This window comes from Panicum virgatum, chromosome 7N (genome assembly GCF_016808335.1).
Source record: "Panicum virgatum strain AP13 chromosome 7N, P.virgatum_v5, whole genome shotgun sequence".
Taxonomy (NCBI): domain Eukaryota; kingdom Viridiplantae; phylum Streptophyta; class Magnoliopsida; order Poales; family Poaceae; genus Panicum; species Panicum virgatum.
In genome coordinates this window covers 50,995,070-51,017,909 of record NC_053151.1, presented here as the reverse complement: position 1 = coordinate 51,017,909, position 22,840 = coordinate 50,995,070, and the positions used below count along the sequence as shown (strand labels likewise).

General features: G+C 47.6%; 6 protein-coding genes across 13 annotated transcripts; 4 read left to right on the top strand and 2 right to left on the bottom strand.

Annotated features, from left to right (window-relative positions):
* Nucleotides 1–4,491: 4,491 nt before the first annotated feature.
* LOC120680669 (cytochrome c-like) lies at nucleotides 4,492–5,002 on the bottom strand. Its single transcript, XM_039962179.1, has one exon. The coding sequence runs from the start codon at nucleotides 4,971–4,973 to the stop codon at nucleotides 4,632–4,634; it is 342 nt and encodes a 113-aa protein (XP_039818113.1). The 5' UTR covers nucleotides 4,974–5,002; the 3' UTR covers nucleotides 4,492–4,631.
* Nucleotides 5,003–8,616: 3,614 nt separating this feature from the next.
* On the top strand, nucleotides 8,617–12,340 carry LOC120683690 (NAC transcription factor 32-like). Of its 5 annotated transcripts, none has more exons than XM_039965779.1 (7): nucleotides 8,617–8,829; nucleotides 9,276–9,712; nucleotides 9,917–10,194; nucleotides 10,953–11,342; nucleotides 11,439–11,722; nucleotides 11,803–11,837; nucleotides 11,947–12,340. In XM_039965779.1, the coding sequence occupies exons 2-6, from the start codon at nucleotides 9,556–9,558 to the stop codon at nucleotides 11,813–11,815; spliced, it is 1,122 nt and encodes a 373-aa protein (XP_039821713.1). In that variant the 5' UTR covers nucleotides 8,617–8,829; nucleotides 9,276–9,555; the 3' UTR covers nucleotides 11,816–11,837; nucleotides 11,947–12,340. The 5 variants fall into 5 exon arrangements, with proteins under 5 accessions (XP_039821713.1, XP_039821712.1, XP_039821711.1 ...); XM_039965778.1 differs by having other exon boundaries at nucleotides 8,618–8,829; nucleotides 11,803–11,864; XM_039965777.1 differs by having other exon boundaries at nucleotides 8,619–8,829; nucleotides 11,439–11,837.
* A 137-nt stretch (nucleotides 12,341–12,477) lies between these two features.
* Nucleotides 12,478–15,801, top strand: LOC120683694 (ras-related protein RABC1-like). 2 transcript variants are annotated; one of them, XM_039965787.1, is made up of 6 exons: nucleotides 12,478–12,767; nucleotides 12,862–12,930; nucleotides 13,608–13,673; nucleotides 14,079–14,200; nucleotides 14,864–14,992; nucleotides 15,402–15,801. In XM_039965787.1, exons 1-6 carry the CDS (start codon nucleotides 12,617–12,619, stop codon nucleotides 15,507–15,509), a joined length of 645 nt encoding a protein of 214 aa, XP_039821721.1. In that variant the 5' UTR covers nucleotides 12,478–12,616; the 3' UTR covers nucleotides 15,510–15,801. The 2 variants fall into 2 exon arrangements, with proteins under 2 accessions (XP_039821721.1, XP_039821722.1); XM_039965788.1 differs by lacking the exons at nucleotides 14,864–14,992; nucleotides 15,402–15,801 and adding an exon at nucleotides 14,274–14,812 and having other exon boundaries at nucleotides 12,488–12,767.
* A 953-nt stretch (nucleotides 15,802–16,754) lies between these two features.
* LOC120683688 (ABC transporter G family member 5-like) lies at nucleotides 16,755–19,245 on the top strand. Its single transcript, XM_039965773.1, has one exon. The coding sequence runs from the start codon at nucleotides 17,100–17,102 to the stop codon at nucleotides 18,924–18,926; it is 1,827 nt and encodes a 608-aa protein (XP_039821707.1). The 5' UTR covers nucleotides 16,755–17,099; the 3' UTR covers nucleotides 18,927–19,245.
* LOC120683693 lies at nucleotides 19,021–21,202 on the bottom strand. Of its 3 annotated transcripts, none has more exons than XM_039965786.1 (7): nucleotides 20,920–21,184; nucleotides 20,621–20,723; nucleotides 20,353–20,514; nucleotides 20,207–20,253; nucleotides 19,539–19,698; nucleotides 19,389–19,452; nucleotides 19,021–19,307 (listed from the first exon to the last, which is right to left on the bottom strand). In XM_039965786.1, the coding sequence occupies exons 1-7, from the start codon at nucleotides 21,124–21,126 to the stop codon at nucleotides 19,247–19,249; spliced, it is 804 nt and encodes a 267-aa protein (XP_039821720.1). In that variant the 5' UTR covers nucleotides 21,127–21,184; the 3' UTR covers nucleotides 19,021–19,246. The 3 variants fall into 3 exon arrangements, with proteins under 3 accessions (XP_039821720.1, XP_039821717.1, XP_039821719.1); XM_039965785.1 differs by having other exon boundaries at nucleotides 19,059–19,307; nucleotides 20,353–20,541; nucleotides 20,920–21,160; XM_039965783.1 differs by having other exon boundaries at nucleotides 20,207–20,514; nucleotides 20,920–21,202.
* On the top strand, nucleotides 20,925–22,612 carry LOC120683696 (acyl-coenzyme A thioesterase 13-like). Its single transcript, XM_039965791.1, has 3 exons — nucleotides 20,925–21,484; nucleotides 21,570–21,713; nucleotides 22,226–22,612. The coding sequence occupies exons 1-3, from the start codon at nucleotides 21,287–21,289 to the stop codon at nucleotides 22,367–22,369; spliced, it is 486 nt and encodes a 161-aa protein (XP_039821725.1). The 5' UTR covers nucleotides 20,925–21,286; the 3' UTR covers nucleotides 22,370–22,612.
* The last annotated feature ends 228 nt before the right edge of the window (nucleotides 22,613–22,840 follow it).

Below are 22,840 nucleotides of genomic sequence, written 5' to 3'. Positions count from 1 at the left end.
GATTCAGATCAAGTATATTTAATGTTACCAGGAGGTGCTTCTAACACTATTCAACAAGATGAACTTGACAAAACCTTGTGAAGATTGAAGATCGATCTCAAACCCTAACAAAGTTGACTTCCAAGCAAATATCAAATAAGCAAGTAAGGATATAACAAGTGACACACGATTTGTTTCCCGAAGTTCACACCTAAAGGTGCTACGTCTCCGTTGAGGAAGAGTTCAAGAGACGGTGCTCAAGAACTCCTATGCTCCTCACCCAAGGGCGAGACCAACGCTCAAGCCCGAGGTCACTTACTATGGGTTCCTCGGAGAGGAAAGAGGCTTACAAACTTCCCGTGGAGCTCACAATGCAGCTTGAGCACTCATGAGCACGCCTAGCCGTCTAGGAGCTCAAAGCTCCAAGAGTAAAAGACTTGAATCCGCGGGCTCGACGAAGAACTAGTGCTCAAGGGTTGGAATGGATGCTCACTAGCTCGGATCTCTTCTCTTGCAAGTCTCTCACTTGAATCCCTTAGGAAATCTCTCAAGAATCAAAGAAAGGGAGTGAGAGGACTTGTTCTAGGGTTAGGAGCAGTTATGGTTCGAAAAGAGCAAAAGCCAGAGTGAGTGAGGGGGAAGAGGGGTATTTATACTCCACACTCTGAAAAGTAGCCATTGGCTAAAAGGTACCCGGATACTCCGTGTAAAGTGTCCGGATACTCCGGACACCCGGACTATCCGGGCTGAAGTCCGGAGTATCCGGACTCAGCACAGGTTTCACTCACGGCTGCTTCTCTCTTGGGCTTTTGTGTGACAAAGATCTCTCGTAGGTTTTATTTAGGTTCCTTGAGCACTAGAACTTGGTCACAACCTTTGAACCAACATCCCCCTTGATAGTACGGCGTTCCTAAACTCAATTCATAAATCAAAAATCTAATTCTAGAGTTTGTATCCAACAACACGTTTTTCATTTCCCTTTTTGAGGGGCGCACTTCATCACTTTTAAACGTTTATCCAACCGTAGCTCCTGCACACATGCTCAATCAACACATTAAGCGTACATGGTTTTGTCGTCAAACACCAAAACCCACTTAGGGGCCTAGATTCCTTTCAGCATTAAAGATGGTTAGGTGCAGCTGACAATAGAAGACCGATTGAACCGATGCATAAGCGAACAAGCATCGATGCATTCACCCTGCTATTGACCAGAGAGGTTGCAAAGCTGCCAAAAGCAAAATCTTCAACACCGGTTGAACCGATGGTGCTTCGTTACAAAGCATCGGTGCAATGACTTCAACACTGTAGGGAGCTGAGGAGGATTTCTTGAAAATTGGTTAAACCGACACCCAAGCATTGATTTAACCGATGGTTGCCACGTCAGCAAAAGCTCATGTCAGAAGGCTTAACACGGCAACTTCGGAGACACTCAGACCGGTTGGACCGACATCAAGGCATCGGTTAAACTGATGGTCTACATAGAAAGTGGATAACGGCTATAAACGACTCCTTTGAGTTGTTGAGCTATATAAGAGCCTCATCCCGGGTCATTTAAGGTTGTTGGAGCTAAGAGGAACCCCATACACACTAGAGAAGTTCTCCAAGCCATCCAAGTGCAAAGTGATCATATCTTTAGTCCTTAGCACATCCTTGAGAGTGTGAGTGCTAGGTTAGCTTGTGAGAGAGTGTTAGAGCAAGGTTGTGTTGACACTGTTTTTTGGCATGTGTCAGAGGATCGGTGAAAGGAAGGGATGCCAGGTTGGAAATAATGATGGTGCACGGAAGAAAGGGATCGGGCACGGTTTGATGCCGATCGAACATCTCAGCGTTTTTTTAGGCAAGTTTGATACGAGACGGTCTCGGTTTGGAAGGCGGTGTTTTTTGTTTATTAAAGTAGGTTTCTTAAGATAGAATTGTGCTTTGCCGTAATCGGCTAGGATTGTGTTAGCGTGGGGTATAAATATGAACCCCCGGACTATTGGAAAGATTGATACACATCCAACAAACAAACTTTACTCTACTTGCAATTTACTTTCTCGTCGGCGGCTTCGCCATCTTTTTCTTTTTGCGAGTTCTTTCGAGCTGATCAAGGACGTCTCACATTCGAGCGACTTGGTTTGCTGGTAAGTTTTCGTTTACCGAGTAAATCTGAGCTTTAGCTTCCAGGCGCATCGCTGTGGCTTTGTTCAGATCTATTCATAATTTATCGAATTTATCTAAGATTTGATCTTGGGCGCATCGCTGTTTTCTCATTTAGATTTATTCACAAATTACCCGGCTTAGTGATCTGTTTAATTGGCTGTAAGCTCCTTGTTTATCACGGCAAATCTTGTAAAGTCAATTAGATTGAATCATAAGCTTTTCTTTGTCTAGATCCATATATTTGTGGGTTTGTACATTGTTACCCGGCACGTGTCGGCTTTAGATCTAGCCGTCTAGTTGCTTATCGGCATCGGCAGCTCATTGCCGATCCGTCGCAGATCGATTTTACTACACGCTCATCATACCCGATTTTTATCGTTTTATGTATCGGCAGTGCCTTGCCGATACCCCGCGTAAGAGTGATTCGGAAATCCAGCCGATACACTCTTGAATTTGACGGTTTGCTATTTCCTTGTCAATTTACATGTCAAATTGACTGGCACGCCTTGGTTCAAATCAAATGCAGTCCGGGCTTGGCGTACGGGGCTCCTGGGCTTGGTGTGTGATCATCTCGCGTCAACAGGTTGAGTGCATTGTGTGCTGTGCTTGAGAGCTGCTCAAGCTTGTATCTTATTGTGACGGACCCTTGGAGCTTTGGTGGCTCGTCGGCAAGTCATCAAACCCTTCAGCTTGGTGTGGAGTGGCGATGACGGCTTTGTGCGGGGGACATGGAGACCTCCATCCTTCATGGAGAAGCTCCTTAGTGAAAATCGGGATCAAGATGACCGTGATGACTTGACATAACCTTTGTGGCGAGTCAAGAAGAATCACGGAAGAGACTTAGTGGCTGAGAAGCTATACTCTTGATTAAGCGTTTCAACAACGTGGACTAGGGATGGCTTAATGTCTACCATGGGATAAATCTTCATGTCGAAAATTTGCTTCCTTTCATACCCTCCTTTACGTTTCCGCATTTCATACTTGCAACTTGTGTGCCTTACATTATTAGTGTAGGTCAAGTTAGGATTGACTATAGGTTGTAAAACCCTTTTAGAACTAGGGTTTCATACTAGAAGAACCGTAATTACACGTCTAGATAGCTTGCTTTAGTTTAAAATTATATGCAAATTAGTTGGAGTGTTAGGTTAAGATTTTAAGTTGTCTAATTCACCCCTCCCCCTCTTAGTCTATGAGTACCCGATTACTTTCACTCATGACTTCAGCAAACTCAAATGACCCGGGTTGAAACTTATATATAGCCTAACAACTTCATAGAGCCATTGCTCCAACTGCTAGTGAAAAACTTAGAAGTGTCGGTTGAATGATGCTCTGCCCAGAGGGTACTGGTTCAACTGGTCATCCTACCCAAACGCATTGCACCGGCGCTTTTCTTTATCCTTATCTGAGCTGACACACGCCACCCTTTTGCTTGCAGCATTGCACCGGCGCTTTTCCTTATCTCCTCGATTCAATAGGTGCTTAAGACTTCGTCACTCACTGCTTGATATGCTCTCTGACAATTGTGAGTCCAATGTATTCCTGACGTGGCTCCGTGGCAGTGGCGAAGCCACCACTAGGGCGAGCCCGGGCAGCCGCCCTAGGTCCCTCTAGCCGGGCTCCAGGCCAGTTCCCACCCGGCGACCCCCGCACCGGCCACCGGAGGCGAGGACGACGCCACCCGCAGCGAGCCGTAGGTGCATCCGTGGTGGCCTCGTCGTCATGGGCTAACTTCTTCTCCTTGGCTGGACAGTGGACTGGGCCGCGGCCTTCTCCATGGCGGTATAGCCAGACTTGAGTCTTCAGCCCAGCAACACTGCGACGGGATAGGGTAGGTTAATATTTGACGGCTGCACGCGAGCGACGAGTCCATCCATCCCCGTCTGGCCATCTCCCCACCGTAATCCGCTCTACACCGCGCCCTCCGCCTCTCGCCACCTACCATTGTCGCCCGCCGCCGCTCGCCATGGTCCCCGCCCTCCGCCGCTCGCCACCTACTGACCTACCGCTGTCGCCCTCCGCTACTCGACACCTGCCGCCGTGCTTGCCGGGGCGCCGGGCGCCCCCTCGCTACCGGCTGCGGGCTGCCGTCGCGACGGCCGGGCGGCCCCCTCACTGTCGGCTGCCGCCGGTCGCTGCGCTCCGCCCTAGGTCATTTCTCGCGCTGGCTTCGCCACTGCTCCGTGGTGCTAAATTTTTTTTATCGTCTGATTTTATTCACGCACCACCGAATCATAGAGCGTTATCAAATATTGCCTTTTCATCTAGTGGTTTTTCCAATGACTCGGCGGTAGCCATTAGAATTGGCGGCAATAGGTAACAATAATCTTTTATCAATAAATTCTATATAATGAATTGACACAGTTCGATCTCAAGAAAAAAAATGTGCATAATAAGTAACAACAGATATTCATTGTTACACGTGCAGTGGCTGCTACCGTACGTTGAACTAACAAATAAGTAATTAACCCGTGGTGTGAAAGTTAATTAAACATAAATATCGATCCATTAAATTAAGCCGCTGTAGCATCCTTGAGGTAGGCGATGAGGTCGGTGCGTTCCTTGGGTTTCTTGAGCCCCGGGAAGACCATCTTGGTGCCGGGGATGTACTTCTTGGGGTTGAGCAGGTAGTCGTAGAGGGTGCCTTCCTCCCAGACGACGGCCATGTTCTTGTTGGCCGTTGAGTAGGCGTAGCCGGGGGTGGTGCCGGACTGGCGGCCGAAGAGGCCGTGTAGGTTCGGCCCCTGCTTGTGCGCGCCGCCGCGTTCCACAGTGTGGCACTGCGCGCACTTGGTGCGGAAGATCTTGTCGCCGCTGCCGGCGTCACCGGCGGGGGCCTCGCCGAAGGAAGCCATCCTGTATGTATATGTATATATGTCGTCGCTGCTGGCGATGGGAGGGAGCTGAGAATCTGATGATGAATTCGTCGAACCAACAATATCTATATTATATTAGCATGCACAGACGACGACTATCCATCAGGATCGGGCCGGGTTAAGTCGCCAAGACACTAAGAATAGGCAGGCAGGTAGCTAACGATTAGCGAAGCAGGCGGCAATGGAATCGATCGTCGGTTGCATTGGCCTGCATGCAGTCGATGCTATTTTTGGCAGCGGCTGAGTATCATTAGGTTCTTTATTAAATATACATATCTATTTAATGTTATAAATCTTTATAATTTGTTTTTATAATTTTAGTTAAACATAAAAATAGTTTGACTCTTCAAGAAAATTAAAAATAATTTACATTTTAAAATGGATTTAAAACGAAGGAAGTACATTGCATGCATGTATGATTTTATTCCTTTCCATCGGGCATTGCTCAAGTGCTCTCAATGCAACGAGCTTTTCGTCTTCGACTAACTGGCGGCTGCCATGAATACACTGCATGGCAAGATATCCATTTTTATATTACAATAGATAGATTAACTGATATTGTAGGTGCTAATTCAGTCAAAAAGTAAGAAAATTTAATTCTCATAAAACTCCTCCATCATACAAATTTTTTGTTCAAATTTTCATACACATTTTGGTGTATTTTTTATTTAGAGTAATGTATACCAGCAGTCCCTAAACTTGTTCTGATGTGTCATTTAGGTCCTAAAACTCTTAAAAGGCATTTTCAGATTTCTGAACTTTCCAAGGTGTCATATAGGTTCCTAATCTTACAAAATTGGTTCCTAATCTTACAAAATTTATTTTTAAATCCATAAACTTGTCTCTTGATGTCATGCAGATCCCTAAACTCTCAAGATGCTATTTTGAATTTAAGATAAATATTGTTTAGCTACTTTAAGTTGATGAAAACTTCCTTTGCTACTCTAAATTTAATAAAATTGCTATTTTGATTTTTATAGAGAATGGGAACAAATTATCTTAATAAATTTATACAAAGCGCATGCAAATAAATAGTTAGTAGGAAATACTCAGGATTAGCATTGATATCCCCATGTTAAACAAGAAAACTATACTATCCATTGTTGATATCAAATTTCAAGATTAACCCATGATGTATGATTAATAAGCAGCTAATTCAGAATTAAAATGGTTTTAGTTATACGATTTCAAAGAATAGGCTGAAAAATAGTTTAATAAACAGCCTATTTTGAATACAATCAACTAATAGCAATTTTTAGCATACAAAAAAATCACCTTGAGAGTTTAGGGATCGAAATGACACATTGAGATAAGTTTGGAGACCTGAAGATGCATCTTGAAGAGTTTAGGGATCCGGATGACACCTCCGGGCAAGTTCAGAATCTAAAAATATACTTTAAGAGTTTAGAGACATAGATGACATCTTAAGACAACCATATATTTTAACTTTTTTAGGGGTTTTTATACTCTCTTATTTATGATGGAGTACGGGAGAGCTTGATGAAATGAAAACAGGGGGCCAACACAAACAAGCAACATTTCGGCCCATTAGATCTGGCCCAGCCCAAGCAAACCCCGTATTGATTGGCAGGTTGGAGGAATTGCGGGGAGCCTCGGGGAGGAACCGAGGACGGAGGAGGAGGAGGGAGGAGGTCGCCAGGGCTAAGGATGAAAATGGACGGGAACGGGCGGGAAAACTCCTCTCCAATTTCCGTTGCTGTATTTTTTTACCGGAAATGGGACGGGAACCGGGATAAACGGGTATACGGAAATAAACAAATACGAACGGGAATACAACGGAAATGGGACGGGAACCGGAAACTTGCACCGGGATGACAACTTACACCGGGATGACACGTTACAAGACATATATATATCGTGATACCTTACATATTCAATGATTCGAAGTATAAACTAGCAACATGTGCATAGCAATTTGTTTCGAGGGAATGTGCATAGCAATTAGTAGCAAAAGTAGTCCACATCACATAGTCCACAAACCATAGAAAAATCCAACAATAAACAAACCAATTCAACAACATAGTAATAAAATAAGTGCCAACCAGGTGGGCGTCAGGCTCCGCAGCCTAAGGTCGTGGCCTCGCGGTCGCGGGCATCGATGGGCGGCAGCGCATGGCGTTTTTTTTATATATATTTTTTAAAATTATTTTTTTACAGAAATATATTTTCAGTTTTATAATTTACAGATTTATATCCCGTCCATAGGGACCTTAATGTAAATAAAATTTATTTTTAATTACATTTTGGCCCCTGGGGGAGGCTGCCGCGGCAGGTACCCGCCGCCCGGTGGCGGGGCGGTAGGCCTACCCGTCGCCCAGCAGGGGGGCGGCAGGCCCTTCCCGCAGGTTAAATCTTGACCGTCAGTGCGGCATTAGATGTGGTTTTAAATATTTTAGATAGAAATAAAAACCGTTAGTAAAGTAGATGAATATGAAAAGTATAACTTAGCAATTCATACACATACGCAACTGAGAACGAAATAGATGATGCATGATAACAAAATAAGAATAACATGACGACATCTCCATAACAAAAATACAGAAACAACTAGAAGCAGAAACAACTAGAAGCTCTTTGTATGGTCCTCAGTTGCGTATGTGTATAACTAGTTGTTTCTGTATTTTTGTTATGGACATGTCGTCATGTTATACTTATTTCATTCTCATGCATCACATATTTCGTTCTCAGTTGCGTATGTGTATGAATTGCTAAGTTATACTTTTCATATTCATCTACTTTACTAACGGTTTTTATTTCTATCCAAAATATTTAAAACCACATTTAATACCGCACTGCCGCACTGACGGTCAAGGTTTAACCTGCGGGAGAGGCCTGCCGCCCCCTACCGGGCGGCAGCCTCCCCAGGGGCCAAAATGCGATTAAAAATAAATTTTATTTATATTAAAATCCCTGCCGCCCTGCCGCCGGGCGGTAGGGCGGCAGGGGGCCGGCCGCCCCGCAGCCGGGCGGTAGGGGTATAAATCTGTAAATTATGAAACTGAAAATATATTTCTATAAAAAATGATTTTGAAAAATATAAAAATAAAAAAAAGGCGCAGCGCATGAGTCAGGCAGCGCTGTGAAGACCGAGGCTGGACCGCCGGAGGCGCCAGGCGAGTCGTGCGGCCGGAGCTCAGACCCCGAAGGCACTGTGGTAGCTTGCGGGGCAGCGGCCACCAGGGGGACGAACGGGCAGCGGCCGCCAGAGACAAGGGTCTCTCGTGAGGTGAGGGATTGAGGGGTGGCGGCTGGGGTAGGGGGGTTTGGGTTTGAGGGGGCATGTAACGCGGATCAGTGGAAGGATGATAGGCTGGCTTTTTGGATCTGTGTTGGGTTGGACTAGTATATGGTAGGCTTAGTTATTTAGCCCATCCCCTATAGTTCGAAAACGGAATGAATACGGGTCCATCTCGGTAGAAAACGGGGTCCTGGTAAAACGGGCGGGATAGACCCTCTCCCGTATCCCATCCCATTCCCGGATACTCTTAATCCGTTTTCCGTCCCATTTCCGGAATTTTCCGTCATGTTTCCGTTTAACTATAAATATGAGACAAATATAGAAATACGGCCGGACGGAAACAGGATTTTTTCCGTTCGTTTTCATACCTAGTCAGGCGGCGCCAGTGCAGCGCAGCGCTGTGGAGGTTCAGCAGCCTTCGCCGGCCTTGGTGTCTCTCCTCTGCGCTTCTCCACTGTGGCTAAGCTAGGGTGGCGGCGCCGCCGCAATCTATTGCAAGCAACCCCACCACCGTACCTGTCGCCACGGCGGCTTCAGCGGCAGCGCTCCCAGCCCCACCGCTGACGCCTCCCCATCGTAAGTCTCCTCGCGCCGCCTCCATTCCTCGTGCTCTTCCTCTGGCTAGGACCTGGATCTCTCCTCAAATACCTCTTACATTATTCAGTTTGCCCCCCCCCCCCTGTTGTTTATCTAGGGTTCATCCCATTTCATCGCATCGCGGTGAACGTCCCCCAATCATTGCTACCCGCGTCTCCGGAGCATTGGTCCAACGCACTGTTCCTTCTCGGACGGACTAAATTTGGTTGCCAACGGATCACTGCTCATACCTGCATCTGCACTGCAGTTGCCATCGCATCCCCATTCCAATCCGCTCCAATCGATGGCTACTTCTGCATTGATCTGACAAGAGACTACACACACCCACATATTCCAGTAGTGCCACTCGTGCTTCTTCAGGCTATCTCATTTTGTCATACAAGACAGGCAGTTTTCCTAACACACCCACGCACTCTTTCATGCAGGACTTTCAGATGTCTTTTGACATCACAGAAAAGGATTGCCCCTGCTTTCTCTGGTGTGGATGCCACGGACGCTTCTGGCGCCCCACTATATTTCGACATTGGACTTAATACTTGTCGATCTTTGTTATACTGCACGTTGCAGATTTCACTACCTTGCTGCTTCAACCAAGGACGTTTCTTCTTCTCTAGCTACAACCAGACCATTTCCTTCTTTATTTCCAATTTTGTATCTCGTTATTATCTATCTTACTACTGCAAAGAGAACCGCAATATTCTCCCTATGGCCAAGACATCGCTTCCTCCAGGATTCCGGTTTCACCCAACTGATGTAGAACTCACCGTCTACTATTTAAAGAGGAAGTTGTTGGGAAAACATTTACGCTGCAATGCTATTACGGAGATTGATCTATACAAGTTCGCCCCTTGGGATCTTCCAGGTATTGGACCAGAACTGTTTCACTTAATTTCTGCATATTTAGGAGCCAAAAGGAACGGTACCATTGCATGCATCACTGTATTGTTTGCTTCATTTGCAGTATTGGTTCTCCTGTACATTTACATTTGGCTGTAGGTATCTTACTTTCAGATGACGGTCCTTAAACTGTTCAGGCTTATCATCACTTGTTTTTTGCTTCTTGTAGAGAAAGCTTCCTTGGAGAGTAACGATCTAGTGTGGTATTTCTTTTGCCCACGCGATAGGAAATATTCTAGTGGGTTAAGGACTAACAGGTCAACCGGAGTTGGATATTGGAAAGCTACTGGGAAGGACAGGCCGGTGTTTTATAATTCTAGGACTGTTGGGATGAAGAGAACTTTGGTGTTTCATCTTGGCAAGCCACCACGAGGTGATAGAACTGACTGGGTAATGTATGAATATAGGCTGGAGGATGAGGAACTAGCTGCTTCTGGTGTTAAACTGGTATGAAGCCAACCTTATGAAATGGATTCTTTTGCATAATATGATTAAAATCTATCCTTGTTTTGGCAGATTGCTCTCATTTGCTGTATGTGGTTCTTATAGAGAAGTTTGGAAAGTGAACAAAACCGATGAAATTCTAAAAATGTGCTAGGTGATTTGAATATGTGGAGGAAAAAAATGTTCTTTTTGCTCCCTCAATTGATAGATCAGGAACCTTCCTTCTGGCTCAAATGGAAAGCTCCTATGGCTGTTTTGCAGTTAAAGAGTATTTGGTTGAGCATAGTTCGCAGCCCTGAATCATTTGCCAACCTACATAACTGAACGAATTTGTTAATTAAGTAGAGAACAGGATGGCACAAACATGCCAGAATAGTTCGTAACTCCTTGCTGAATGAGAGTCACAAGTGGCATGGTTTAGTGTGTAATTCCTTTTTTTTTTTTTGCCAAAGGGCCTCTAGCTGAGTTGGTTAGAGGAACCCAGCGGCACTCCTCAGGTCCTGGGTTCGACTCCTCGTGGGAGCGAATTTCAGGCTGAGGTTAAAAAAACCTCCTCGCCTGCCTCATGTCCAAAGCACTGTGGAGCCCGGCCTAACTCACAAGGCGACGGGCCCCCGTGTACGGGTGGGGCAGGGGTTCGGGGGTTTTCTTGGCCTGCTGTGAGAAGGTCATTCTACCTCTCAAACAATGCCGTGGGGGCAGTCTTACCCCCCGCAGGTCAAGTTTTTTTTTGTAATTCCTTTTTCACCTTCTCCTTGCAGGATGCCTGTGTTCTATGCAAAATTTTTCAGAAAAGCGGTCTAGGACCCAAGATTGGGGCACAATATGGTGCTCCATTCAATGAAGAGGACTGGAATGATGCCAGCAATGCGGAGTGTTCACCATTTGCACCTTCTGTGGCCCCCTGTGCACCTGAATCAAGTCATGTTGGGTTGAACTCTGCTGGTCAACACCTGGCTGTGAGTTATGATGGCAAGGTTTCTTTGGGCCCCTTGTCAGAAAGTAACAATGAACATGCTGTCAATCGTGTTCATCCTAGCAGACCTTCTTCCAATATTCCTATCGAGAGCATACACATACAGCTGCTAGCTGAGATGATCAGATGTTCCTCAACAAATCTTCTATGTACTGCTGCTGAAGATGGTTCACTGGTAATTTCTTTGACGACTGGTTCCTTTCTGTTTGTGTCCTCTGTCCTTTGAGTTAGCTCCAGTAACTTTACCTTTTTGTTTCCGGCTTCGATGCAGCCTGACTCAACTGCTGGCGATGATAATGAGGATGGAGAATTATTGGATGATATTGAAACAATATTCTGTGGAGTGGATGAGCTTGCGTCTCAGCCTGTGGTGAACAACTCTAACCATCGTGACTCGTGTGAACACTTGATTCACCGCATGCCGGAAGCACGTGGAACTGAACAATACTTGGAGCTAAATGACCTATCCTTTTCTCTTGCTGAGGGTCCTGATTCCTGTGGCATGCTGTTGTCCAATGAAATATCTGTTGAGCAACCGTTTGATCTTGAGCCCAGGTTTGAGCGAGACTCTGTGGACTGCATCTCCAATACTGTTAATACTTCCACATCGACAGCTGATGGTTCATTTCCTTCAGTGTGCGCGGTTGATGTGCACAGAACCTGATTCAGAGTATATGTTCACCGTCACTTCTTTGAGGTTTAATGATTGCAAATTTATGTTGATGTGCACAGAACTTGATAACAGACCTCGATAACAATTGTTTTTTCTCATTTTGCAGGTGAGTTGTCTAGCTCACATTTTAGTGGAGTCTTGGAGGACTCGGCACAGGGCTCCATTTCCCCTCCTTTCAATGGAGTCAGCATTATGCTGTTGAGATGAAGGCGGGTCCCCAGCTGACACCATGAGTCACCTTGCACACGATCATCTTTGTTGTGCAGCTACTGGTTGAATAGCCTCAATCCAGGAGTATTCCTCTGTCATCCCTAGTCCCGCACCGTGGCAGCATGAATAATGTAATTTTCATGTTTTAGCTAGAGTGGGGTACCTGCAGCTGTTGTGATGTAACATGTGCTGGTTTCGTTTCAAGGATTTGCTAGTGTCTTGGCAACTTTTGTAGTCATATTCTCAGCTCAGCTGCTGGATGAACTTCATCCAACGAATGTAAATTTCCACACGAATCTTAAACACCGAAAGGTGCTGAAGAAAAAAATATTGCAGCGGAAGGTGTATAGCATTCCGGCCAGGAAGGGCCAGCCCAGCCCACCACGTGCGTATTGGTGGCTGCTGGGCTGGGTGGTGGACTCGTGCTGCTTCCACCCACCACCACCCACTTCTGGACGCCTGAGTTCCGACCGACCGACTTCCACCCACCTCCCTTGTCTTGCGTTGCCCGCAACCGAAAGCAGATCAAACCCTAGATCTCGTCTCGCCGCCCCGATCCGAATCGCATGGATTCGTCGTCGTCCTCCAGCCTGAGCCAGCAGCCTGAGTTCGACTACCTCTTCAAGCTGCTGCTTATCGGCGACTCCGGCGTCGGCAAGAGCAGCCTCCTCCTCCGCTTCACCGCCGACTCCTTCGAGGACCTCTCCCCCACCATAGGTGACCTCTTCGAATCTGATTCCATCCCCCGATCTGATCGCCTCGCCGCATTAGTTAGACCTCTGACCTCAACCTCTATACGATTCCGCTACAGGTGTTGACTTCAAGGTGAAGATGGTTAACATTGGTGGCAAGAAACTCAAGCTTGCCATTTGGGACACAGGTACAGCACCATCTCCCAGAACAGTGTTTCTTCTTTTTCCTTTTGTGGCCATGCATCCACCGCTTGACTCAAGTGTCCAACTGGTCTGATGCTCACGGTTACTTTGTAGTGGCACAACTGTTGGCCAGGCCCTAAACACTAGCTTGCTTGTCATTCACACTATTTATTTGCTTACTGAAATGTTGGCGATATCTATGCTCAGTGCAGTAGGAAACGTAGATTGGACCCCTGGTTACCTGGTGAAAAATAAGAGGAATCAATATCTGTGCCTAGTGCTGTAGGAAATGCTAATTAGATTCCCCTTCTTTACAAACTTTAGTGCTGCATCATTTGTCCATCCATTCACCATATTCTCCTGTTTCCAATTTGTTTTACCACGTAAATGTCCAAGTTGCTCTCAACATGCGAACTGTATTCTATCTTTTATTTGATGTCATGTATCTTTTTACTAGCTATGATGTATAGTTATTTCCTCCTGTATGACTTGATTAAGGTGGGATGAATTGGGAGTGCAATTTACTTAATACCTGCAATTAGAAAATTAAGCCAGATGTTTCAAAGTGCTTGTCCATCGCAGTATCATTCTTATTCTGAGTTCAGTCATCTTTTCCCCATAGCTGTTACATTCACGAATATGATTGCTTATGTTGTTCTGTGACCGACTACCTCATATGCAGCTGGACAGGAGAGATTTAGGACCTTAACCAGCTCATACTACAGAGGAGCACAGGGAATCATTATGGGTATTATTTGTAACCCTTGATCTGAGAATTTGTACTTTCATGTGAATTGTTTATGGAGTTTTTACTGTTGTTTTTTTCTTCTTCTGTTCCTTTTGACATACGCCAATACATCTGATAAAAGTAATGTCATATCATTGAGGAAAGTCTTGAATGTATTTAAGTGAAGTTCGATTTTGAACTCAACCTTCAGTTAATTTTGCTTTCAAATTTTATGCCACTAATTGATGACTAGTATGTACTTGTGCTTTTTGAAGTTTAAATTGATAACACGGGATCGTCTTTCAGTTAAGGAAGTGCAGAAATTCTATTTCCAGATTTGTATAACTTTGGAGTCGCTAAATGTCGGTTTTCCATTGAATTTTTGCATGGAGACACGTGATAATTAATGTCTCATCAAATTTGCAGTGTATGATGTCACAAGACGAGAAACATTTACCAATCTTTCTGATATATGGGCAAAGGAAATTGACCTGTATTCAACCAACCAGGATTGTATAAAGATGCTTGTTGGAAACAAAGTAGACAAGGTACTTCTTAAAACCAATTATAAGTCTTGCCAATTCCATACAAACATGTGATATTTTTGTTCCAACTATGCAGCTATGCTGTGGCCTCTCCAAGGTTCTAAGCAGTTCCCATACACTAAATGTTACATTGTGTGGTTGGTTCTATAGGAGACCCGGTTCTATCTATAGAACCTGCCCAAGCAATAAAATATAGCGAGCGTGGGAGAGAGAAAGGAAGGGGTGAGGGATGATCCTGCTTGTATTCAACCCTTGGTTCTATACGTTGGAGACAATATAAAATGTGACATAAAACGTTTTGGGCACTATCTATGAAGGGAATATATCAGGTGCAAACCAACCTCATTGTGCAAACTTCAATCTGGATCATCGGATCAACATCTAAGGGGCAGCGCAGGGGGAGTGGGAGGGGTGATTTGCAAAAGTGTGATAGTAGGAGGGCGGTTAATTGTAAAATTATCCAATCCCCCATGCCCCTTGGATGTTGATCTGGTGGCCCAGATTGAAGTTTGCACGAAGAGGTTGGTTTGCACCTGATATGTTCCCATGTAAGAAATGGGGGTTAGTTCTATACATTGGAGATGCCTTTGACTTAGTTTTTGATACCCCCTTCCATCTTTGTACAGTTTACTGTGCTGTATCTAATTTGATGTTTCATTTTGGAAGGAAAGTGAGAGGGCTGTCACAAAAAAAGAGGGAATCGAATTTGCTAGGGAATACGGATGTTTATTTCTGGAATGCAGTGCGAAAACAAAAGTAAATGTAGAACAGTGCTTTGAGGAACTCGTCCTAAAGGTATGTATTGGGCCATGTTATTTAGATTACACTTTTGTAGTTCCCATATCAAGTATGCTTTATTCTTCACAATATTCTGAACTACAGATTTGAAACCTAGAGAATACATGTTCACCAAATGTCTGAAGTACCAGAGCGTATTCTTGTTACTTTCTAGCAGGGCGTATTCTTGTTACTTTCTAGTGGACTTGTTACTTATTTGCAATGTCTCTTTGGCCTTAGTTCTGACAGAAAACAGTAGGGCTTTACTGTACCTGCCGAATCCTCGGGCAGGCTAGTATACATACAATACATTACATAGTAGCGAGATGAAAAGAGGAAGGTGCATGGTTTTTGGTCTAGCCGATTCTTTTGTATCATTGATGGAGATGAGTTGCAGTTATTGAGGTGACTTGTGTGCACGTTGCAGATATTAGACACGCCAAGCCTACTAGCTGATGCTTCGTCAGGGGCCAAGAAGAACATTTTCAAACAGAAGCCACCGGAAGCTGACGCGGCTGCAAGCAGCTGCTGTTAACTTCCGTGCTAATCCGGGTCGGGTAGCTCCTGTGGATGATGATATCTTTGTTGCATAAAGTGATAAGCTTTGTTGTGCTGATTTATTTTGCTTTTGGTCCTGTATATTGCCATGCTAAAATTAGACTCACACGCATAACATTACATTGGCAGCAGATATATAATGTGTTATGTTAAATCTACCTGACAACATCATAGTTTGAACCATTTGGCTGGATGTGAAGAACAAATGGGATGGATCATATGCATATGCGTATGCTTAATATGTTTAGCTTTATTATCTATTCTACTTATGTCATCTCCTGTCTCTCTGAGTTTGGTGCAGCACTTGCTACAAAAAAATATAAAAAGGTATTATTGGTAATGGAGAAAATATATAGGATACGAGAGGTGCTGGTGATGCTCTCAGTCACCGTATAACCACATGGTGTATGATTGCCCCCAAAAAAATGGGTGTGAACATAGTATATGTTCGGTTACTGGTATTGTCTTTATTTTAGTTAAGACTGCTGCTTGGCCCTGAGCGCACGTGAAGAATACTATTAGTAGGCCTGCCTGGCCAGTAGTTGAGAGGTGCATGGATGGTGGCCTGGTGGGGAGGAGGATTCACGGGCGGGCAAGGCCGTCGTTTCGTGCGAGGCCGAGGAGGTCACGGGTCACTCCAGCCAAAACACACGACAGACACAGCACAGCGGGGCATGGCCGGCGGCAGCTAGCTAAGCTAAGCTCGTCCATGGTCACTCCGATCCTGTCCTAGCAAAGATTTACTATACAGTAGGAGCGAGATATTTTGGGGAAAGTACGGTGGTTGTGATCGACGGCGACCGGCGAGTCTTCCCTGGCCACGAATTCGCATCCATCATCTCGGTCCTCGAGTTGCGTGCGTGAAGTTTCTCGAAGAAGAAGCAACCACGACGTGCATGAGTATGCCTTGCCTGGTAATAACCTTGGAGTACTTACTGTACTCGAGTCGACGTCGTACTTACTGTAATAACCTGGTAATGTGATGATGATGATGCTCCAGCAGCCCAACCAGAAACTGGCAACGACCAACCACAGCTAGCTATAGGCAGCTTTAGCATCCGTGTTGTATGATTGGTTCTCTCTTGCAATGCATTTTACTTGTACGTTCTACCGGCCACTTGGTACACGTACTCCATCCGTTTTAAATTTTAATTTTAAATTATATATAGATTGTTTTGCTTTTTCTAGATCCACATTGCATGCATCTAGCTAGTTGTGTAACAAATGTTATGTATTTATATATTAGAAAAAACAATAAAAAAGCAGCTTGTAATTTACGTACAGATACGGCACACAGCCAGTAGCTGCCTACGTACAAAAGACAATACTACTATATAATAACATCATTGCGGTAACAATAATAATATATAAAGCGGCGTCGTTCCTCAGTCTCTGAAGCTAGCTCATCCATTCATTCATCATCAGCTCCTCCGATCCCCCTTCCGCGCGAGCAGCTGCTCTCCCGATCTCCATCACTACTGCATGTCCTAGCTAGCTAGAGCTCAGCCACCTAGCTAGCTAGTACTTGCAGCAGCAGCAGCAGATCAAGCATAGCGTAGCCGCCGCCATGCCGACCAAGAAAGCCCGCGCCGGCGGCTGCGACATCCAGGCCACCGGCATCAACTACCGCATCGCCGTCTCCACCCAGCCCCCTCTCAAGGTCTGGAGCAGGTCAGACGACGACGCCCAAGACCACCACCTCATCAGCGGCGTCCGCCACGTGCTCCGCAACGTCACCTGCCGCGCGCGCCCCGGCGAGCTGCTCGCCATCGTCGGCCCCAGCGGCGCCGGCAAGTCCACCCTTCTCGAGATCCTCGCCGGCCGCCTCTCCCCCTCCCCGGCGCCCGACCTGCTCCTCCTCGACGGCGCCGCCGCCGCCAGCGCCGACCTCCGCCGCGTCTCCGGCTACGTCACCCAGCGGGACGTCCTCTTCCCGCTGCTCACCGTGCGCGAGACGCTGCTCTTCAGCGCTCGCCTCCGCCTCGGCGCGACCCTGCCCGCCAAGGACATGGACGCCCGCGTCGACGCGCTCCTCGACGACCTCACCCTGCGCCGCGTCGCCGCCACGAGGATCAAGGACCTCTCCGGCGGGGAGCGGAGGCGCGTCTCCATCGGCGTCGAGGCCGTCCACGACCCCGCGGTGCTCATCCTCGACGAGCCCACCTCCGGCCTCGACAGCGCCTCCGCGCTCCAGATCGTCGGCGCGCTCCGCGCCATGGCCGAGACGCGAGGCCGCACCGTGCTGCTCAGCATCCACCAGCCGGGCGCGCGCATCGTCAAGATGTTCGACTCCGTCCTCCTGCTGGCCGCCGGCTCCGTCCTCCACCACGGCACCGTCGATCAGCTGCGCTGCCTGCTCGCTGACGCGGGCCTCCTTCTGCCCCCGCACGTCGACGCCGTCGAGTTCTCCATCGACTCGGTCGACGCGCTCCGCACCCACCGCCGCCGCCTCACGCAGCAGCCGCAGGCGCCGGCGTCCTCCCGGCGCACGCTGCAGCAGCTGTTCCAGCTGCACAGCAAGCAGCAGGTGGCCGACGAGGTGGCTGAATGTGTCCCCACCACCAATTCGTACGCCAACTCGCGGGCGCGCGAGGTGGCGGTGCTGACGCAGCGCTTCTTCAAGAACGTGGCGCGCACGCGGCAGCTCTTCGCGTGCCGCACCGTGTGCATGCTGGTGGCGGGGCTGGCGCTGGGCTCCATCTTCTACGACCTCGGCGAGGACAAGGTGGCGGAGCGCGTGGGCCTCTTCGCCTTCCTGCTCACCTTCCTGCTGTCGTCCACGACGGAGGCGCTGCCAATCTTCCTGCAGGAGCGCGAGATCCTGGCCAAGGAGACGTCGTCGGGCGCGTACCGCGTGTCGTCGTACGCGGTGGCCAACGCGCTGGTGTTCCTGCCCTTCCAGCTGGCGCTCGCCGTGGTGTTCGCGGCGCCGGTGTACTGGCTGGCGGGGCTGCGGCGCACGGCGGCGGCGTTCGGCTACTTCCTGCTGGTGGTGTGGCTCATCCTGTACACGGCCAACTCGGTGGTGGTGTGCTTCGCGGCGGCGGCGCCGGACTTCGTGGTGGGCAACGCGGCGATCCAGGGGGTCATGGGCTCCTTCTTCCTCTTCTCGGGCTACTTCATCGCCAGGTCGGCCATGCCGGGGTGCTGGGTGTTCATGCACTACCTGTCGCTCTTCAAGTGGCCGTTCGAGGCGCTGCTGGTGAACGAGTTCGCCGGCGGCGGGAGGTGCGCGGTGCGGCTGCTGGGTGCCTGCGTGGCGACGGGGGACGAGGTGTTGCGGCGCGAGGGGCTCGGCGAGGAGTGCAGGTGGCGCAACGTGGGGGTCATGGTGGCCTTCATGGCGGTCTACAGGGTGCTGGGCTACGCCGTGCTCAGGGTCAGGTGCAAGTGAAGCAGAGCCAGAGGGGGCATGGCCATGGCCATGCCCGCTTCCAGAGGGGGCATGGTCAATTCAAAAGCCGCAGTGTGACTGACTGATCAAATTCAAATGTGCTAGCCCGGCCAGACGATGTATAACAGTGGAAAGCACAAACAAGCTCTGGCAACTGAAACACTTGGAGGGGAACAGCAGTCACCACCAAGCTAGCTCATGTAGAGCAGCAGAACCGTATAGTAGACGACTACAAGTTTGACATACCACAACACCTAATAAATGTAACATGTTTACATGCCAAATAATTGTGTTAATCAACGACAGTAAATCAGCAATATCTAACAATTACCATCATCATTTTCATCAGCATCTTGCAACAAAGCTCCTCGTACCCTTGCCCTAAAAGAGCAACAGCAAACATCAGTACCAACATGATGCAAGGTATAGTTAAAACTTCAAACCCACATAAAACTGTACAACCTCCTAGACACATGGGATACCCGCTTTGTAGCTTTAGCTGGAGGAACTTTGCTAGGTGAAGCCACTGCGGGTTTGCAAATCCGTTAGCTTACAGAGTTCTAGGTTCCTTCTCACTTGCAATAATTACGCATCAAGAAGAAACCATGTAACCTGATGTTTGCTGCTGCACAGGAACAATAACTTGATCCGAGCTTAGAGGTGCACCGGATACACTTGGAGCCTGATCAGCCACCACTTTTGGCTTTGTTGCCTTCCTTTTGTCAAGGAACGAAAGGGCTTCCAATTGTTTCTGCATTACCTCATTTTTTTGCTGCCAAATGAAACAATAAATGCTTCGGGGGACAAACATCATCATAATGCATTCAGAATACCCAAACATTGAACCAAGAAAACTAATGGATGGAGTGCTTTGCCATATACTCCTAACATTGTAATGAACCACAATGGTTCCATCAATTGATCGAGAGAGGTATCTAATCTTTTTTTTTGAAAAGTTAAGAGAGAGATCTAATCTGTTGTAACACTAGGCTAATACACAAAACCAAGATATTGGAACTGTCATGGCACAGAAGGATTCCGGGAAAAGAAGGGACTGTTGGATACAAGCATTTATACATTAAGCACCCACGCGACAGGTTTTATGCTGCCAAAAACTGTTTTGGCATTCTATGCGAACCTAGAGTAGACTCCTAAATTGCTTGGCATTCTGACAGCCAAATGTGTGGCGGATTGAGTAATCTGCCTTTGATTTTTTTTTTACACCAATTATATTCATCAAGCAGCAGCATAATTATAAGTAGTGGCGGGGGATAACCTACTCTTTCAGATGCTAGACTTTCCATGAGCTGCGACGCTCGTTCTTGTTCTGCAAAAGAAGTAAAAGAGAATTGGGGACAAAGACGAGGAACAAAATTCCAAAACAAATTAGTCATAAAAAGAAGAAGTCCGAATGACATGAACCCACCTCTGGATGCATGTTCCTGCTTAGTCTTGTAAGACGCATAAAGCGCAAGGGAGAAATCGGCAATGACATCTTTGAGCGCAGAGGTAGCAACAGGATGGAGAGAGATTGTGATGCGAGGTAGCCCCTTTGCCTTGGTAGCCACAAGCTCAGCAGTATCAGCACCTGCGCAACATACGGCATCGTGTTGAACTGAAGGTAGGTGAATCCGTGGCATTGTTCTTGTCCAGACTAGACTAGGATGGAGCAGGAGAAGAGATGAAATGAATACCTTGGGCGGCAGGGAAGAGGAGCTTGACTTGGGCGGAGGAGAAGGAAGAATAGAGGTAGTCGAGGAAGTCGGAGCAGGAGCCACCGATGCCAACGTCATCTTGCTTATGGTTCGGATTTGAACCCAACACACACGAGACAAGACGCGCATCAGGACTGGACAACAAATTCTGAAATCGCTGAGAAATTTCACTATTTGGGACTCGATTCGCATGCTTGCTGAGAAAGAACTAGGCTAGGGTCTGCCGGGGATGGGATGGCCTAGGGAATGAGAGGAGGAGGCATGCGACGCACACGTACAAGGTCTTGGAGGTCGTCGAGGTCGAGGGAGCAGTGCCAGGCGAGGGAGCGGAGGTCGGTGGCGACGACGCGGAGGGGGCCCTGGGAGTGGGCGTGGGCGTGGAAGAGCACGGGGCGGCGCGGGAGAGCATCGGCGTCGTGGTCGCCGTTCTCCGGCCTGGCCTCGCCGAAGACGGCGGCCATCCTGATCTCCGCCGCCGCCGCCATCTGGGTGGGAAGGCGTTACCTGCTTGCTGCTTGTTACGTGAGTTGCCTTTGAAAGCGTAAAAGGACGGAGGGCGTCTTCTCCCTCCCCTCTCCGTCGTCGTCCTCAAATCGCAACCCAAGAACCGATAAATTATTAGTAGTAGAGAAAGAGGGCATCGGGATGGCCTCCGGCACGCACGACAAGTCGCTGCTGACGGCGCGGCGGCTGCTGGAGGAGACCTCCCCGGCGGAGGCGGAGCAGCTGCCCAGCCTGCCCTCGGGGTTCTACGACGCCTTCGTCCTCAAGGGAATCCGCGTCGTCCAGGCCCTCCAGCCCGGCACCCTTCTCTGCCACTTCACCGTCCCCTCCAGGCTACTCGTCAGCAAGCTTGCCTGCTCTGCTCCCGTCTCTCTCTCTTTCTCTCTGTGTGTGTGGTTTCTGACTAATTGATTCTCGATGCAAGAACTCGGGCGGCTTCCTGCACGGCGGCGCAACCGCTTCCCTCGTCGATCTGGTTGCCTCCGCCGCCTTCACCACTGCCGGCCTCCGCACCAGGGGCTCACCCCTCGAGATGAACATCTCCTACCTTGATGCTGCTTTTGCCGACGTTGGTGACATCTCCGGTGCCCTGCCCTCTAGTATTTAGTATTTACTACTGCTGACTCCTGACAAATTATCCACAAGGAACAATTGGCTGCAACAAAATGATGAGAGTCTATCTAATCTTAGATGAAATGCCTGCTAGCTACTGTGTGCTCTTGCATCCGATGCTGATGAATAAGTCAATCAAGGATTGTGCTATGTGCCGTATGCCATCATACCATTGTGAATAAGCACTTTTCCTGTTTCTGCTTGTATTACCACGCTGAAGCCTTTTTATGATGTTATCAATGGATGAGAGGGTTCCATCATTTTTGTTTATGAATTGAGATCACTCCATCTCACAGTTTGACATTAGCCAGTGCATTTCCCCTTTTCCTCTGTCCAAGTATGTGTGGACGAGCATGCAAACTATTTATTAAATAAATATTCAGTTTTGATTTCTCAGTTTAATTGTTGTGGATGTTGGTGTACTTGGATCTTAGGTGCTGACAGACATGGCATGTTTGGTTTTCGCAGGAAGAGATTGATATCGAGGCGAAGGTTCTGCGTGCTGGCAAGGCGGTAGGGGTGGCCGTCGTGGAACTGAAGAAGAAATCTGGCAAACTCATTGCTCAAGCCCGCTATTCCAAGTATCTCGGTGCAGCATCTAGTAAACTCTGATCTGACTGGATCAAGGTGGCCTTGCGCCGTGGCAGCATGTTGTGTTCTATTGTTGTTATTATTCTCATGATGTTGCAATGCCCCCTAAGCTAAGCATATATGGTAGGTAGTATGGTGTGGTGTGCTTGGCTTATGTCTATTTGACCGAAAACAGCTTCATTTCTCTCTGCAGCACGGATGGTATTGTTTTGTTGTATACTTCTACTATCAGTCACTATATAGGATAATATCTTTCTTGGCTCAGTCAGTGGGACCATCAGCTAGTTATTCTTGTGTAGCTGAGGTAAATTCCAAGTTATTCCACCTTCAGGCATTGGCAGAAAGAGGAAAATTTTCATCCAATCAAAACCATCAAGGAAGTACTTTACATACACATGCTGAGAAAGAAGAGGCCATATTTCAGAGGCTCAGTACACACTTTGGGCACCCAGAACCGAGAGATGTGACCTTAGACTGGGAACTACTAGGACT

Excerpts from the sequence above, each read along its gene's own strand:
- LOC120680669 (XM_039962179.1), bottom strand. The coding sequence starts at position 4,973 with ATGGCTTCCTTCGGCGAGGCCCCCGCCGGTGACGCCGGCAGCGGCGAC.
- LOC120683696 (XM_039965791.1), top strand. The coding sequence starts at position 21,287 with ATGGCCTCCGGCACGCACGACAAGTCGCTGCTGACGGCGCGGCGGCTG. Across the intron at positions 21,485-21,569 it reads CCGTCCCCTCCAGGCTACTC|AACTCGGGCGGCTTCCTGCA; the intron begins GTCAGCAAGCTT and ends TCTCGATGCAAG. Across the intron at positions 21,714-22,225 it reads TTGATGCTGCTTTTGCCGAC|GAAGAGATTGATATCGAGGC; the intron begins GTTGGTGACATC and ends TGGTTTTCGCAG.
- LOC120683693 (XM_039965783.1), bottom strand. The coding sequence starts at position 21,126 with ATGGCGGCGGCGGCGGAGATCAGGATGGCCGCCGTCTTCGGCGAGGCC. Across the intron at positions 20,724-20,919 it reads TCGACGACCTCCAAGACCTT|CAAGATGACGTTGGCATCGG; the intron begins GTACGTGTGCGT and ends CCGAACCATAAG. Across the intron at positions 19,699-20,206 it reads AAAGTCTAGCATCTGAAAGA|CAAAAAAATGAGGTAATGCA; the intron begins GTAGGTTATCCC and ends TTCATTTGGCAG.
- LOC120683694 (XM_039965787.1), top strand. The coding sequence starts at position 12,617 with ATGGATTCGTCGTCGTCCTCCAGCCTGAGCCAGCAGCCTGAGTTCGAC. Across the intron at positions 12,768-12,861 it reads GGACCTCTCCCCCACCATAG|GTGTTGACTTCAAGGTGAAG; the intron begins GTGACCTCTTCG and ends ATTCCGCTACAG. Across the intron at positions 14,993-15,401 it reads TTGAGGAACTCGTCCTAAAG|ATATTAGACACGCCAAGCCT; the intron begins GTATGTATTGGG and ends TGCACGTTGCAG.
- LOC120683690 (XM_039965777.1), top strand. The coding sequence starts at position 9,556 with ATGGCCAAGACATCGCTTCCTCCAGGATTCCGGTTTCACCCAACTGAT. Across the intron at positions 10,195-10,952 it reads CTGCTTCTGGTGTTAAACTG|GATGCCTGTGTTCTATGCAA; the intron begins GTATGAAGCCAA and ends TTCTCCTTGCAG. Across the intron at positions 11,343-11,438 it reads CTGCTGAAGATGGTTCACTG|CCTGACTCAACTGCTGGCGA; the intron begins GTAATTTCTTTG and ends GCTTCGATGCAG.
- LOC120683688 (XM_039965773.1), top strand. The coding sequence starts at position 17,100 with ATGCCGACCAAGAAAGCCCGCGCCGGCGGCTGCGACATCCAGGCCACC.